This window comes from Chlamydotis macqueenii, chromosome 12 (assembly GCF_036417535.1).
Source record: "Chlamydotis macqueenii isolate bChlMac1 chromosome 12, bChlMac1.mat, whole genome shotgun sequence".
NCBI classification, from domain to species: Eukaryota; Metazoa; Chordata; class Aves; order Otidiformes; family Otididae; genus Chlamydotis; species Chlamydotis macqueenii.
Window position 1 is genome coordinate 16,478,900 of NC_141567.1, and position 16,187 is coordinate 16,495,086.

At 58.1% G+C, this 16,187-nt stretch overlaps 2 protein-coding genes across 5 annotated transcripts; one reads left to right on the forward strand and one right to left on the reverse strand.

Annotated features, from left to right (window-relative positions):
- Nucleotides 1–183: 183 nt before the first annotated feature.
- STOML1 (stomatin like 1) lies at nucleotides 184–6,315 on the reverse strand. 3 transcript variants are annotated; one of them, XM_086757353.1, is made up of 7 exons: nucleotides 6,165–6,315; nucleotides 5,859–5,965; nucleotides 5,563–5,712; nucleotides 4,849–5,052; nucleotides 3,112–3,340; nucleotides 2,259–2,474; nucleotides 184–1,144 (listed from the first exon to the last, which is right to left on the reverse strand). In XM_086757353.1, the coding sequence occupies exons 1-7, from the start codon at nucleotides 6,310–6,312 to the stop codon at nucleotides 942–944; spliced, it is 1,257 nt and encodes a 418-aa protein (XP_086613479.1). In that variant the 5' UTR covers nucleotides 6,313–6,315; the 3' UTR covers nucleotides 184–941. The 3 variants fall into 3 exon arrangements, with proteins under 3 accessions (XP_086613479.1, XP_086613480.1, XP_086613478.1); XM_086757354.1 differs by having other exon boundaries at nucleotides 2,335–2,477; XM_086757352.1 differs by having other exon boundaries at nucleotides 2,259–2,477.
- Nucleotides 6,316–6,757: 442 nt separating this feature from the next.
- LOC104480758 (PML nuclear body scaffold) lies at nucleotides 6,758–15,756 on the forward strand. Of its 2 annotated transcripts, none has more exons than XM_086757351.1 (10): nucleotides 6,758–6,845; nucleotides 7,639–7,732; nucleotides 8,492–9,062; nucleotides 9,461–10,038; nucleotides 10,480–10,526; nucleotides 10,725–10,805; nucleotides 10,895–11,111; nucleotides 11,795–11,847; nucleotides 14,726–14,882; nucleotides 14,975–15,756. In XM_086757351.1, the coding sequence occupies exons 2-10, from the start codon at nucleotides 7,687–7,689 to the stop codon at nucleotides 15,547–15,549; spliced, it is 2,325 nt and encodes a 774-aa protein (XP_086613477.1). In that variant the 5' UTR covers nucleotides 6,758–6,845; nucleotides 7,639–7,686; the 3' UTR covers nucleotides 15,550–15,756. The 2 variants fall into 2 exon arrangements, with proteins under 2 accessions (XP_086613477.1, XP_086613476.1); XM_086757350.1 differs by lacking the exon at nucleotides 6,758–6,845 and adding an exon at nucleotides 6,917–6,973.
- Nucleotides 15,757–16,187: the final 431 nt, after the last annotated feature.

Here is a 16,187-nt window from a genome sequence, read left to right on the forward strand (position 1 = left end):
GGCCGGGCAGCATCCTGACTCTTCCTCGTCGATCACCACCCCATGAGACGGAGTCACACCACGTAGCCTCCGTGACGGGCAGCAGCTCCCGTGGGCTCTTTACGCAGGACCCTGAGCTCCCTTGGGGAAACTGAGGCACCAAGGGGCACAACCCCGTCTGCCTGCAGAAATCACGCGCGAGGCTGCAGACCAGGTTTATTGTCCACGGAGAGTTGATAGAAAGGAAGCTTACAAAATAAATAAATGTCTATATGCGCCTATATACAGCCAGCATGCTCCCAGGGACAGACCTCGCAGCACACATGCAAAAGCACTTTGAAGCACAAATTAGCGCCATCACTTATTACCAGCCACGGTGTCGGGAAGGCTTCGGTACCTCCAGGAAGGTTGTTCCCCGCATCGCCACCTCTTCTCCTTCCCCATAAATGCCAGTATCCATTAGTAGTGCCACGCTGGACCCAAGCCCCAGCCCGCTGGTAGCATCCCAGCCCAGTTCAGCCAGCCCCTGTGCCCCGCTTCAGCTGCCCACTGCAACCCACGACCACCGTCCTTGGCCACCATTTTGCCAAGCTCTTCTCCATCCGACCTGCTCAGCTGATGCCCCTCCCGGTCTGAGATGGTGGGTCACACAGCCCGTTGTGGCATGTTGGCCAAGGGACCTGGGAGCAAACTGGCACAAGCTGGGGTGCCAACTGGTTCCCATTCCATAACGTTGTAGGCAAAGGATAGGTAGGGGAGGTAAAGCCAAGGACAAGGACAGGCAACAGAGCTCAGCCTCAGTTTCCCTGCTCGGTTCCTCACCCAACTCCTGCCGCCTCTGCGAGGAGGGCAGGAGGAGCCCCAGCAGCACGAGACCCCCACCGCGCGGCACCTCCGTACCTCCCCTGCTTTCGCACACCTACAAAGACACATGCACACAGACACGCACCCACACACATGCTCTATCTACGTTGCTTCAGAGCCTTGACGAGCTCCTCCAGCTTCAGGGCAAGGTGCAGGTCACCTTTCACCTGCAGCTTCCCGCTCATGTAGGCACTCAAGGGGCGCAGGTCTCCCAAGAAGAGGTCCTGCAGGTCTTTCTCGGCCACCTCCAGGACAACGTCGGGGCTGCTCTCTGGCACGCCGTGGCCAGCCCGCCCGCTGCCTGTAGGACACAATGGGTGAGAGGAGAAACAGTGGGCTTCAGGATCCAGCCTTGCCTCCTGGCGTTTCCCTCGCTGTTTTACATGGGCTGAGTTGGGCCAGATGACAGAAAAGGGCCTGGCAGGGGGATTATTTTGGAGACAGGAGTCCTTACTCCTTAGAGAGACAATTTTCTCTTGTCTTGCTCCACCAACGTCCCATTACAGTGGTCTACCTCCAAGCCCTGTCCTATGTTTGCCATGTTGAGTTGGTTTTGGCTGGGATAGAGTTAATTTTCTTCACAGTATCTGGTATGGGGCCATCACTCTGAATGTCTCCCCACTTCCTCCTCCTTCCCTCAGCTTTTTATTGCTGAGCACGATGTCGTATGGTGTGAAATATCTCTTTGGTCAGTTGGAGTCAGCTGTCCCGGCTGTGTCCCCTCCCAACTTCTTGTGCACCCCCAGCCTGGTGCACCCCACCACTGGTGGGATGGTGTGAGAGGCAGAAAAGGCCTTGACCCTGTGTAAGCATTGCTTGGCAGTAACTAAAACATCCCTGTGCTATCAACAATTTTCAGGAAAAATCCAAAACATAGCCCCATACCAGCTGCTCCGAAGAAAATTAACTCTATCCCAGTCCAAACCAGCACACATGGCCACCAGAAAAACAATCAGCACCCCTAGGGGAATGGATTAGGGTGCTGGGAGGACTTCTTCTAGGGTGGCAGTGGCCCAAGATGCTGCCCATGCATGTCTCTCCCTCAGTACCCCCTTGGGCTGGTGGCACCAAAGACCCCACAAACCCTGAGGTTGCTGGGCCATCCTGTTTGGCCAGCCACGAGGAGACCTGGCTGCCAATTTCCTATCAATACTCTCTTTCTGAAGGAAAACTCTTTTTTTTTTTTTTTAACCCAAAACAAATTATACTTTGGACTTCAGGGAGCATGAAGTCAAGGCCACGGTCGCCAAACTGCAGTGCTTAGATGGACCCTGGGGTGCCTTTCACAGAGCTACCAAACTGGCTGGGTTTGGGACCCCCTACCACCAAGCTCGGTGGGGTTTGCAGCATGCAAAGAGGGCACGGGCACGAAACACCCTCCCACCTCCGACACAACAACCCAAATGAGTGGTGACCTGAGGAGAGGTCTATGAAGTAGGTGCTCCGGGCGCCGCTAGGGAGGGTGATGTCAACCTGGTAGGATGCTCCCACCTGGTTGACCAGGGCCTCGGAGAGGACAGGCTCCACGGCTGAGAGCAGCTCATCTGCGCTGGGCTTCCTCCGGGCGCTGCTGGCGGTGGCGAGGAGGGGAGTGGTGGGAGGCTCCACCTCATTCACCATCTCCACGCTGTCTGCTGGGGACAAAGGGACAGAAGCAGGTTGAAGTGACACTTTTGGGTGGTGAACTTCACTGGTCTGCATGGACCCACCAGAAAAGTTCTCCAAAGCAGAGAAACCCACTTATCCAACCAGTTTTCAGCTAAGCAAGAAAAGGAAAACATGGGTTTGCCAGTTCCTACTGCCTACTTCTCTATCTGCCGTGGGTTACTCTTTCCCTGCTACCAGAGGGTGGAAAAGTAACCTCAAAAGAAACAGTAAGGCACAAATTGGTCCAGGGTTTCTGAAAAAAAACCCCATGTTGGCCTCAGATGTGACTCTCTCAGCAAACTCAGGCCCTTCCCTATGTTTTCCTGATGGAAATGCTGAGGTCTGAGTTGGTCTTGAGCTGAGGCTCCTGCAGATCTGCTCCTGCCCTCCCCAGTGCCATCTCCAACGTCATCTTAGAAAGCTTGTGTTGTGTCACGTGCCGTTTGGAGCTGTGCCCAAACCGGCTCGCTCTCTTTCCCCTATCAGTCTATTTGCCCTATGCTCACAGGAGGGTGATATCTCCCAGACTTTGACTCCTCTGTCAAGCAGCTAATGGACACAAAGGTCATTGGGCAGGAGGGACATCCATCAGCAGAGAAGTGCTGGCCCTGGGTTGGTTACCTGCCTCTGGAGCGCCGGTCCCGCTGCCCGCCAAAGCCAGAGTGTTGCTGAAGAAATGGGCAGCCAGCTGCTGAATGGTGCCATCCAGCCCCTCCAGCCCGGGCATGGGTGGCACGGTAGCCAGAGGGCCCGTCAGGTTCTCCCGGGGTGGCTGCAGCACAGCCTCCATGCTCAGCTCCACCCGGTCCACCTCCAGGCCCCAGGACTTGGTCATGTCATTAATCTCCAGCTGCAGAACAGAGAAGAAAGGGAGAGGTGTTGGTAGCTCAGGCAGAGCTGGGTGTGGCCATGGAGACCATCTACCACAGCACTCCCAGCCATGGGCATTCCCATAGCTCATACTTCTGTTACCCACCTGCTTTAAATGCAGGGTGTTGAACCAGGCTCAATCATACAATCATTATGGTTGGAAAAGAACTCCAAGATCACCAAGTCCAACCATCAACCCAACACCACCATGCCTACTAAACCATGTTTCAAAATGCCACATCTACACTCTTTCAATACCTCCAGGGATGGTGACTCCACCATCTCCCTGGGCAGCCTGTTCCAATGCTTGACCATTCTTTCAGTAAAGGAATTTTTCTTAATATCCAATCTAAACCTCCCCTGACACAACTTAAAGCCATTTTCTCTTGTCCTTTTGCCTGTTACCTGGGAGAAGAGACCGACCCCCACCTCCTTACAACCTCCTTTCAGGTAGCTGTAGAGAGCCATAAGGTCTCCCCTCAGCCTCCTCTTCTCCAGACTGAACAATCCCAGTTCCTTCAGCTGCTCTTCATAGGTCTTGTGCTCCAGACCCCTCACCAGCTTTGTTGCCCTTCTCTGGATGCGCTCCAGCAACTCAAATTGTACTGAGGGGCCCAAAACTGCACACAGTATTTGAGGTGTGGCTTCACCAGTGCCGAGCACTCCCCTACTCCTGCTGGCCACACTGTTCCTGATACAAGCCAGGATGCTGTTTGCCTTCTTGGCCACCTGGGCACACTGCTGGCTCATGTTCAGCTGGCCGTCAACCAGCACCTCTAGGTCCTTTTCCGCCAGGCAGCTTTCCAGTCAGTAATCCATCTCCTCCAAGCTGTCCACTCTCACATTCAAGCCTGCTCACTCAATTGCTCTCCCAGCTTGGAGGAGTTCAAGACAGGGAGACAGCTCTGTCTTGTACCCTTTCCATGGCTCCCTTCCAGGCTGGCCCCACTCCTCACTCTTCCCTGGGAGGCGTGCCCTGGCATGGTGCTCCAGCAGGCAGCATCTCTGACCTCCAAACTACCCCAGACATCCCAGAGATACCAGTATATCGCCCCAGTCTCCTTTTGTACCCTCTCTTGTAGACAGTCAACCCACAAACTCTTGGTCTGGCCCAGGTTGGCACTAGTCATCACCCCTCTGCCACTGGCCTGTCCCACTTCTCTCCCCCAAAGTGTTTTCCAGTTGGCAGCCCTCTCCAGACATTTTCCTGGTGGAGATATGGAGGTCAAATTTAAGCTTTCTGAAAACACGTGGGCTTTTCTGTGTGGCCAAAGCCCTTAAAGATAAGCCACAGAGCTCCAGAGACCCACAAGCTGAAGGTATTTGCTCCCCACTAATCACCACATCTTCCCAGCACCCTTCTTGGCCAGGTCAATGGCCAGATGGACTTCCAGCAGCTACAGCTTTCCCTTACTGTTACTTTCACACCAAGAGCCTAAGGGTTTGGGGAACTTGAGGGACTCTGCACAGGGCTGGGGCAGTCCTCACCAGCAGCTGCTCCCCGATCCTCAGCTTTTCCACTTGGATCTCACGGAGGCTCTTTTTCACCAAGGTCTTTGTCATGGCATTCTGCGCCGTCATCCGCGTGGCTGTGATGAGGTCCTTCACCATCATGACGGACAACACGGGGTCCCACACCCGGAACTGGACATCAGCGCCCATGGAGATGACTGCCCCATCCTTGGAAGTCAGCTAGGGAAGATGGGAGTCAATATGGGAGTCAAGATCTCTCCCCTTTTCCACTCCATGGCCCAACCCTTGTGCATAGAGCCTGGTAGCAAAGGCATTCACTTCTTTCCCAGCTGGCAACAGGCTCTAGATCTCTTTATTAAGAGGGTTATTAGAAACAAAACCAATGTGAATGATGAAGTTTGGGCTAATCTGAACGGTGAGGGCAGTTTCCAGTATGTGGCTGCTGTTGAGAGACATCTGGGAAGGATAGGGATTGATGTTTTTGAGATGTCTCCAGCTAGGAACATGCACTGAACAAGGTGTGCAAAGTCAAGAGGAGCTTTTCAGCCACAGGCAGGTGGGAGCTCTGGGTTCACAGCACCAGCCACAACCTCCCCGTTCTCACTACAAGGACAGAGGAACTGAAAGCTGGGCCATGCGCAGCACCAAGGGTCAGACCACCCCCAAATCCACCTGCTCTGGGCATTTTAGAGATATCTCCATCCTGCCCTGAGGCCCAAGGAAGCTCACCTTGCAGGGGGGCACATTGAAGGCCCTTGTCCTCAGATCCACTCGCTGCCAGTGATCGATGAAGGGCAGCAGCAGGACCATGCCGGGTCCCTGCGGTGCCCGGATGCGGCCTAGGCGGAAGATGATCATTCGCTCGTAGGCAGGCACGATCTGGAACGGGACAGTTTAGACCAAGGCAGAAACAAACCCTTGCATCCTGGAGTGCCAGGAGCTATGGGACCAGGAGCAGCCAGAAACGGTTCCCCCCGATGGAGGATGGGTTGTCATCCCACTCCTCACCTGCTTTCATCCCTTACCTTCAAGGCAAACCATCCTGAGATGGGGAAGGTGACAATCATCAGCAAGAAGACCAAGGAGGTGATAATCCCATGGCAGATCCAGGACAGCCAACCCTGGGAGGTATCTGGAGTGGGATGAAAGGGGGATGTACCTGCTCCAAAACCCCCTTCCCTGCCCGTCAACCCCCGTCTGAGCCTCTCCCCTCCATGCACCCTGCACCCCAGGGAAGCCGGCAGCGGGGGGCACCCAGCTGGTGCGACACCCTACAGCAAAAGCGGCAACATGGAGGAAGGCAGCATCTTGTCTCTGAGGTCAGGACTCACCTGCGGTATTCCCGGCTGACCCCAGAGGGTCTTGCTTGGATCCGAAGGAGAAAAATCCCTTCTGGGCACCGTAGAGCCCGATGCTGGACTGCTGGAAGCGGTCAAAGTCTCCCAAGGGAAGGGCCTGGTATCCTGACCGGCTGAACATGGTGCCGGTGCCCCCACAGGCACAGCCCCCACTCCCAGCACTCGGAGCCCTCTAAGCCTGGATGTTCGCTGCCATCGCAGCCACCTCCGCGGCCAGCACAGCTTCTGCCGGTCCCTGACGCGATCCAACAGCCCTGCCCTGGTGTGCAACCGCCGAGAGGATGGAGGAGAGCTGAAGAGCCCCGCTGTTATCACTGAGGATGCTCGCTGGAAGAAATCAAATCCTTCAGGGGGGTTTCCTTGCTGGGGTCTCGCCCAGGGCAGGGGGCTTCACATTCTCCCAGCAACCCTCTGGGCAAGAGCTGAGCCGGGAGACAAAAGCCTTGGCCCCGCAACCGCCCTCCACTTCGTGCACCCTTGGAGCTGGGACATAAGCCCGATGTGTCCCCGGCCACCGGCCCCGTGGCCGTGGGGACCGAAGGCCGAGGTGAGGATGCTGCGATGGGGAACGAGGGAGCCGCTGGCGCTTCCTGGTCCTCCTGTCATGTGGCTGCTGACGGCATAGGGACGAAACGGCTCGCGGTTCACGGCTGGGTGAGTTTTTCCGGAGAGGCCCTACTCGGGAGCTGCTCCGCCAGCCATGGGGAACACAGGGTCCTCCATCACACATTCACCTTGGGGGGCTCTGGGGGGTCCCTCAGCCCCATGGGGAAGTGGGAGAGGTATTTTTCCCAGCAATTCCTGCTCCAGCGGGGCCTTCTTGCCATGCCAAAGCCCCCCCACGCCATCTTCCCTGCCTGCAAAGGGGAGCAGAGACTGAAGAGCAGCCCGGAGCAGTGCTGCTGAGGATGGGGGGGCTGGCACTAGGGCAGGTTTAAAGCCCCCCTGGGCTGAAGTGGGGGCCTGAGACGCTGCCCCAGACCAGCAGCAGCCCGTACAGCCCAGCCGGCACCCAGATGTGTACCCCAGCGCTGCTCGAGGGTCCTGCCTAGCAGCTGAAGAGGAGCTTTGCTGTCTGACTCTGCCCCGGTGCCAGCATCCCTCCCCTGTGCCTGTATACCCACCCTGGTGCCCGAATCCCCACCCCCCCCCCCAGTACCAGCATCCCCCCCTGGTGCCTGCATCCCAACCCGGGTACCAGCATCCCCTCGGTGTCTGCATCCCCCCGGGTGCCTGCATCCCCCACTCCGCACCGCGGGGCAGAGGGAAGGCAGGAGGGAGAGGGGAACTCCACCTGGTTCCCCTCCTACCCCCCCAGCCTCCCCCCGATTCCCCTCCCACCCCCCCCCGGCACGGCTCACCTCTCTCTCCCGCCCGGGGAACCTCCCTGCCTTCCCCGCCTCCTTCCCGCCAGCCCTTCCTCCTCCTCCTCCTCTTTCTCCCCCAGGTCAGGCCGGGGAAACGAAAGTGAGCGCTGCTCGGCCCCGCCGCCACCATGCCCGACACCCCCGCCGCCCCCCGCCCGCTCGGCCCCACAGCAGGTAAAGGAATGGGGAGATGCGGGGGGGTCCCTGCTTTTCTGGAGGGGAGCCGGGACAGGGAGGGGGCAAAGTCTGTCCCAGGGCCCCACCACCCAGAGGGAGCCGCGGGGATTGCCTGCTTGGGGGGGGGGGGGGGGCGTTGATAATTAGGGTGCAAAACCATTGCACGAAATGGGGGAAGTGGTGGTGGGAGTGGTCCCTGCTTTATTCGGGGGGCTTCTGCCGGCGGGCTGGGGTGGGTGGTGGGGACGGGACACCTTGGAGGCCAGGGCCAGTGCCAGCATCCCAGTACTGCCGGGAGGTCTTGCAGGAACCGGTGCCGTGGGGGGGGGACGGGGACACACACACGACAGTCGCCAGGGTCCCCCCTGTCCGCCCCCAGCTCGCGGGGCGGGAAGAGGCCGCTGCAGGAAAGCGAAAGTAAAGTTGCTTGGCAGCTTTCGTTCTCCCCAGCTTGGAAATCCAGAAGGGAAAGAGTCTGGGGAGGGGGGAGGAGAGCCTCCCAGGGTCCCACGCTGAGGACAGGAGGGAGCACAACCCTTTGCAGCCAGCAGAGAATCTTCCCCGGAGAGCACCCTTTGCCTTGCCGGGGTGCTGCCACCCACTCGCTTTGGGGCTCCCTTATCCCTTCCTGCCGCGGGGTGGGTGAAGTGGGCTGCCCATGGGTGGCCTGCGTGGCCCCCAAGGGTGGGAGTGAGCCTCTACGTCGCCCACCATCTCACGTACTCCAACTGGGTATTTCCGCTATGTCCCACCTAGAAGGAGACGGTGCCGCTGCCCCCATGGAGATGAGGCCCCAGGCGGGTGCATCCCTGCGCTCCTCCTCTCCACCCTGCCGTCCCGCGGTGGAAGATGACTTCCAGTTCATCCTTTGCGAGGGCTGCCGCCAGGAATCGCACAACCTCAAGCTCCTCACCTGCCTCCACACCTTCTGCCTCAATTGCCTGAGCGAGAACAAGCCCGTCGGGCAGTGCCCCGTGTGCCGGACGGCCATCCCGCAGGCCGACGGCATCCCCGACATGGACAACCTGCTCTTCACCAACCTCCAGGCCAGGCTCAACCTCTACAAGAAGATCAACGACAGCGGTGGCCCGAGGTGCAGCCGATGCCGGGGAGAAGTGGCAGCGGTGTGGTGCTCCGAGTGTGAGGATTTCCTCTGCACCAGGTGCTTCGAGGACCACCAATGGTTCTTCAAGAAGAGGAGCCACGAGGTCAGGAGGGTGGAGGACCTTTGTGCTGAGTCAGCCCATCAGTTCCTGGAAGACACCAGGAAGTCCTGCAGCCTTTTTTGCTCCAGTCCCGGTCACACCAACCAGGGCCACATCGCCAGGTGAGAGCGGTGCCTGGTCACCCCATCCCATCCTGCGCCAAGGGCTTTGGGGCTGCTGCTCCAGGACCAACGCTGCCAGGAGGGCAGAGCCAAGGGGGTTTCATCGCCTGCTGCAACCCCAGTGGGACCCTGAGTGGGAGCAGGATGTGACATGGGGCTGGCAGACCCCCGGGAGGAGGGAGGGGAGCGCAAAGGTGGGTTGAACCCCCAGCTTCATGCACCCATCTGCAGCTGGTGATGTGAGGCAAAGCCCTTTCCTGCCCTGTGCCTCAGTTTCCACTCTCGTTAAACCCCTCCGTTGTCCCTAGAGGAGGGGGAATCATGCCCAGCACAGTAGAAATGCTTTTCTCCCCCTCTCTCACGTGCCGTCTTTGAAGAATTCTCCCATTTCCTTCCAGCATCTACTGCAAGAAGTGCCAGAAGGCGCTCTGCTGCTCTTGCGCACTGCTGGACAGCCAGCACGCCGCCTTCTGCGACATCCGCAGCGAGACCCAGCGCAGGCAGGAGGAGCTGGGCACCATGAGCCGGGAGCTGAAGCAGAAGCGAAGCAGCTTCGAGGCCACCTACGCGGCGCTGCAGGACGAGGCGGCCCAGCTGGAGCGGGCGCAGCAGGAGATGCGGGAGCTGATCCGGCAGCGCGTGGAGCAGCTGGTGCAGCTGGTGCGGCGCGAGGAAGAGGAGCTGCTGGGGTTGGTGGAGGCCCGGCAGGAGCAGGGCCGGCGGGAGCTGGCAGGGGAGCTGCAGCGCATGGAGCGGGTGCTGCGGCGGATGGAGGCGGGTGAGCGGCTGGTGGAGAAGATGAGCCTCTATGCCACGGAGCAGGAGGTGATGGACATGCAGCCCTTCATCAAGAGCTCGCTGGAGGAGCTGCAGCAGCTGCAGCCAGCGGTGACCAGGGACCAAGTGCAGCCAAGGGACTTCACGGAGTGCAGAGCCAGGCTGCAGGCGCTGGTGGAGCGCGTCATGGGGCACCCAGGTGAGGACTTGCTGTTGGGATGGATCCAGCCACCCCACAGGCAGCGGGGACTTGGGCCGGCTCAGAGAGCCATCGCCCGTCTCTGGGTCCCGCAGGGCCCAGAACCACTTCCCCGCAGCCAAACAAGCCCAGTTTCACTCTTGTAGGATGCTTGTTCCCAGTGGGTCCAAGATTTGATCCTTTCCTTACATGGCCAGAGCCCCTCTTTGGTGTCTCACCAATCTGGCAGGCTCTGGTGATGCTGATTTCTGGGTCCTCAGAGGCTGCTAAACCCCTTGGGCCATCCCAAACCAAAGGGCTGGGAAATGGGACAGAGACCAGAGCTGCCCCTTCCTTGCTGTGGCCGCTGGGCAGGTTTTTCCTGGCTCAGCTGCCACTGGGATGAGGTGGGAGCTCTGGAGGCTCCGATTTGGGATTGCAGCCCAGCTCTCTCCGTTGCAGGTACTGATTCCCAAGCTGACCCCAAGGTGGCCCTGGAGAACAACCTGGTGAGATGTCCATGTTTCGTCCCGGTGGGCTGCCGCGCGGAGAGGGCTCTTGCGTCAGCCGAGACGTGGTTTTCCCCTTCCTCTGAGCTTTCCAAGCCTTCCCCAAGGATCTGCCTTCCCCTTCCCAGCCCATCAACCCCATTTCTTCATTAACAACCCTAATGTTCACCCTAACACTGCTCTGTGCTCTCTCCACAGCAAGAGGAGCCGGTCCAGCACGAGATCCAGACCGTCATGCCCACCTTCACCATCAGCCTCCAGGACATGGATACGAGCCCGGTAAGAACCGCCCTGGCTGGGCAGGAACGTTTAGGGGCCAGGAGATACCACCCCGGTGCCTTACATCCCACATGCTCTCCTCTCTTCAGGCTCCCCCCGTCACCACATGGCCGAAGCGAGGCTCACACTGCGTGGAAAGGGGCAACCAGATCTCCCCCAAACTGCTGAAGCTGGAGTGCAACAACACGACAATCCCCAGCGAACCCAGTTCAAGCCAGGGGGATGGCAGAAGGGGGCCCAGCACCTCTGTGCCAAAGCAGAACTGCACCAGCATCCCTGCCGCCAGCAGCCACACTGATGATGCAGGTGGGGACTGGGGACATAGCGCTCCTTGTTACCCCATCTCATCCCCTCCCTGTATGGAGGTTCCCCCATCTTTCCCAGCCCCTGTGCACCCCCTTGTGCTCAGAGCCTTGGCCAACCTCCCCTGGGTCAGAGAAGGAGACAGGAAGGGTGGGTTCCTGGGGGGTAAATACGAGAGCAATGCTCAGGGATGTGGATGCTCTGTCCAGCTCCATGTCCAGCAGCCAAAACCAAGCCTAGGGAAGAGCACAGCAGCAGGGGAAGCATGCAGAGAGACTCCCCTGCCTCCTGCTCCAGGACCTCTGGATTTTCCTGGGGCAAAAAACACTGCAGTTTTTAGCAAAAACACCTTTTCTTCCCCGAGCTTACCCAGCTCTGCTCCAGCCTGCTGCAGCATCCCACAGCGAGGGGTCCCGGGCTCAGCTCTGCTAAGAGAAGGGAGGATGAAACGCGTCTTCTGAAGGGGCTGGTGCAGGGTGCCTGGGGGTGAGGCAGCAGTGGAGAGGTTGCTCCAGCTTGGTGTGAATCAGAGAGCACCCAAGGGCTGGGTGGTTTGTAGTCCTGCTAGAAGTGTTTGCCCTCTGCTGCAAAAATCAGGAGATAATGTCAGTTCTCCAATGGGAAAACTGATGCGGTCCAAAAAGTCCCAGGCTTGAAGCTTCAGCACCCCCTTTTTCCCTCTGCAGAAATCACCAGCATCATCATCGGCAGCTCCGAGGACAGCGAGGAAGAAGTGGTGGTGAGTGTAATGCCAGATCTCCCTTCTTGCTGAGCTGCGCTGCCGGCAGAAGAGGCAGCCGCGCCCCCTCATCTCTGGGACCTGAGCCTTCTCCCTTCCTAGCATCAGCCAGAGGCTTGCTTGCAGCTTTCTCTTCCCTTTCGGTTGCCGCCGAGCGGCAGGGTGTCTGGTCCTCCTGGCCCAAGACCTTTGCTGGTGTCTGCTGATGTTCTGGAGCAGCCAGGGTCCTCTCTCGCAGGCAGCACACCCCACCCCATTTGCTCTGAGGTGGGATCCCACAGCAGCCGATCCCCCAAGATGACCCTCTTGAGTCTGTCCTTACAGACTCTTCCTTTCCACCTCGCTGGGAAGGTTGTTCTCTGCTTTTTAAAAAAAAAAAAATATCAATTTTCATATAAAAATCAAGTTTCTGAGTTGAATGTAGCACATGTGCTCAGACAGTTGGTCGGTCCTGTGCCTACACAGAACGGGAAGCTCCCGGAAGGCACCAGAGCAAGTAGGGACCATCTGAGCATCCCCCAAGTGACATTTCTGATCTCCCTGCAGTGACATTTCACAGCACCGGTGCTGCCAACTGGTACATTGGAACCAGAGGGCCAAGGCGGTTAGATGAACCAAGGGCGCGGGGTCCCTGCTGAGATTCCCCCGTCACCATCATGAGCAGGGGATCCCTTTGGAAATGGAAGTCAGCGCGGCCAATTTGGGATGGGAGTGATTGGTTTTCCAGCAGTGGCTCAATGTGGGGTTGACAGCCTCCCTTTTTTTTTAATAAACTAATGCAGAAGCCCTTCTTACTCTTCAATAAAGCTGTTTCCAGATTAAATCCCAGCTCGCTGCTGGCTTCCTTATTCGTTTTTTCCTTCACTGTTTTTCTTTGCTCTCCTGATTAGTCTCTAACAGGGGAAAAAAAAAAAAAAAAGTTGAGAGGCTAAAACCCTGTCCCCATTCCCTGCTAGTGCCAAAAAAATCTCGAGGCTGGGGCTTTTGGGGCCATTAGCAGCTTGCTGTGAGAAATCCCCGTGCGAACCAGGTGTCCTGCGGTACGGTGTGGATTTAAGGGTGTAGCAAAGGTGCAGGCTGAAAAAAAAAGAGAGGTCCCAGGGGTATAAATATCTCACCCATGGTCTGGTGCTGGGCACTAGAAAAGTGCGACTTTGAAAGCTGGGAAAAACTGGTTTAAAGCTTGGAAAAGGGGAAGAAAAAATAGCAGCTGAGTGAGAAAAGGGGTGAGCAATGGGATGAGGCAGTGAGGTGCAGCCCAGGGAAGCTGCAGCCTTCAGGTGGTGGAGGGCAGGGGCTGAGGACCTGCCTGGAGGCTCAGACAGCTACAAGGAGATCTGGGGGCTGGGGAGGAACCTTTGTGGGGTCACCCCGGGACTGTGGTGCTCTGCATGCCAAGCTGAAGCCACAAGAACATCGCCAGTGCCCAGATCTGCCCGGATCCGTCACGCATGGCCACTGCCGTGCTGCGAGCGTGTCGCTGCGTGGGTGATTTTTCTCCCTGAAAATCACATGCGTTTTCCCTCTCTGCTTAACCCTTCGATAAAACCTTGAATTCAATGTGCTTGTTGCTGGTTTGGGTAAGAAGAGCAGCTGCAGTCCCATTTTGTCGCCTAGTTTGGTTCATCTAACTCCCTCCAGGCCAGCTGGGTCACTCCAGGCACAGCCAGGTGAGGGGGACACAGGGCACTGCCACCACCCCACCACCAGTACCATCCTTCTCCTCTCCCTTTCCAGACAGAGGAGCCACATAAGCCCTTCAAATACCTAATTTTAACCCACTTTTTAAGCAACCCCACATCCCCTGAGCTGAGGAGCAGACATGGGTCCAGCCATGTGTTCACCACTCCAGGGTTGCAGGTGAAGGTGCAGAGAGCCGGTGTGGATGGAGGTGGATGCCGCAGGGTGCAAGACTGTTCCTGGGGGAAAGAGGGAGGAAAACCAGGGTTAGAGCTTCTTGAACGCATTGCTGTCCTACTCTTCCAGCAGGGAGATATTCCCTGGGGATGTCCATCCCTGCTAGGGCTGGGCAGGGGATGGTTGGTGGGGCTGTTTTTGCTCATCATTGGGAAGCCACGCTGTAGGCACAGGATCTGCTGAGCCTGGAGAGGCACCAGACCTCCTCCTGGCCCAACCCAGCCCCCTTTTTTCTCTAAATGCCAAACAGATCTTTAAGTCCAGCAGTATCTCCTGTGGTGAGGTTGCTCAGCCATGTTTATATCCCTGCATGAGCTGCATCCACGAGAGATGTGCAGAAAGGGACAGCGAGTCATAGAGTCACAGAATGGTCTGGGTTGGAAGGGACCTTTAAAGCTCATCCAGTCCAACCCCCCTGCAAGGAGCAGGAATATCTCCAACCAGATCAGGTTGCTCAGAGCTCTGTCCAACCTGGCCTTGAATGTTTCCAGGGATGGGCCATCCACCACCTCTCTGGGCAACCTGTGCCAGTGTTCCACCACCCTCAGCGTAAAAAATTTCTTCCTTATATCCAGTCTGAATCTGCTCCCTTCTATTTTAAAACCATTACCCCTTGTCCTATCACAACAGGCCCTGCATCTTGTGTCCCTCTGACCATTGCCTGGATCCCACCACCTGCTTAGGATGAACTGCGTTCAGGGTTCTGCTTTTGCTCACTCGACCTAGACCCTGGTTTCAGGCTCTCAATGGGGCTCTCCGTGGCCAGCCCACTCCTGAGACAAGCACACCCTCAGCCCGTCCCTGGCAGCCCCAGGACAACAGACCCCGTGGCTTTCATGGCATTGTACATAACTGGGTCTTTGTCTGTGGCCAATGGTGCACCCATGGGTGCTCCTCATGCCTTCCCAGCTGGGTCCAAGCAAGTAGATGGGACTGGGCCCCCTTCTCCAATCTCTTGCAGGCCTCCAGCAAGCCCAAGGACAGCAAGAAGCCCCCCAGCCCCACGTGGTCCGAGAGCGGCACCTCACCCTACCTCAGCACTGGTCCCACCAGCCCCTGGGATGACAGGTCGGAGCTGAGCACCTTGGTGTTCCTCAGTGTGAAAGTTGACCAGAAAAGTGAGCATTGCCTTTCCTGGGCACGGGGGGCTGGGGGGCAGAGAGGCGCACCCCCAAATTCTTACTCCAGCCCCATCCTTTCCCCTCCACAGCCCAGCTCATCACAGAGGTGGCGGCAGCCAATGGAGAGCACACCTTCAAGACACTGATTCAGACGCCCGAGTCGGTGCTGGCGCTGCTCTCCCAGGGGGTCCCCATGGAGGTGGGGATGCAGCACCTCCTCTGGTACCTCTCCCCGCTCCCCAGGCCCATCCTCATTGTCTATAACTTCTGGGCGCCGGAGCTGCCTGCTATCTTTAAAGCCCTGGATGCCACAGGCAAGAAAGTGGACTTCTGCCACGTGGTGGGCGGTTACGTGGATATGTTGTCCTTGATTAAGGAAAAACTGCCCAAGGCCCCATCCTACAAGCTGAAGAACCTGCTGAGAAGGCACCTGCAGCAGCAGCTCAACGAGGGCAGCGCGCTGGCCACAGCCAAGGCCTTGCAGGAGCTTTGGGGAGCCCTGGAGCTCCCCACCCACGCTGACACAGGGATGCTGCTCACCCACTGCAACCTGCAGAGCTACAGCATCCTGCGGCCCCTGGTGCAGGAGAAGCTGCTCTCCAAGAGGGCGGCCAAGATCCTGGCCCGGCGGAACCTCATCCTCTGGAAGCTGGAAGAGGTGTGAGGGTGACCATGGGGTGAGCTGAGCTGGCCAGGTCTCAGGCTGACTGTGCCAGGGATGCAGGGATGCTCACAGCAACATCAAGCAGGACTCACAGACCCTCTCCACTCCTGGCATGGGGCTTAAAAAGTTCAGGAGCCCAGGTCAGCTTTAGGGGGAAGAAACAACCCAATCGAGTTAATATCTTTATCAAATAAATTACACAGCACAGCCCAGCGTAATTTATTGGGGCTTCTCCACCCCTCCTTTTCGCAGCCAGGCGGGAGGAGGAGATACCCGGCGTGGTTACACTCCACCCGGGCAGGTTACCTTGCCCACCCCCCCCCAAAAAAAACAACCCACAACCGGGCTGCGGCCGCCGGCGAGAGGCAGCCCGCGGTGTCCCCAGGCGGGGCTGTGTGCGACACAAGGCAGTGCGGGACACAGACCGCCAGGTGTCCTCTGCGGGCAGCCGCCCACGCCTTGGCCGCGCACACCCACTCGTGCACACGCACATCCACGCGTCCCTGCAGCCCACCGGCGGTCCCCACTGTACCCGGGAGGTACTGTGACCATCACCGGGGCGTCTGGTCTGCTGCGGCAGGTGCGGGGTTCACCCGCTTTGGGATGATCGGGTTCCCTGGGTGGTTCGAGGAGGGTGA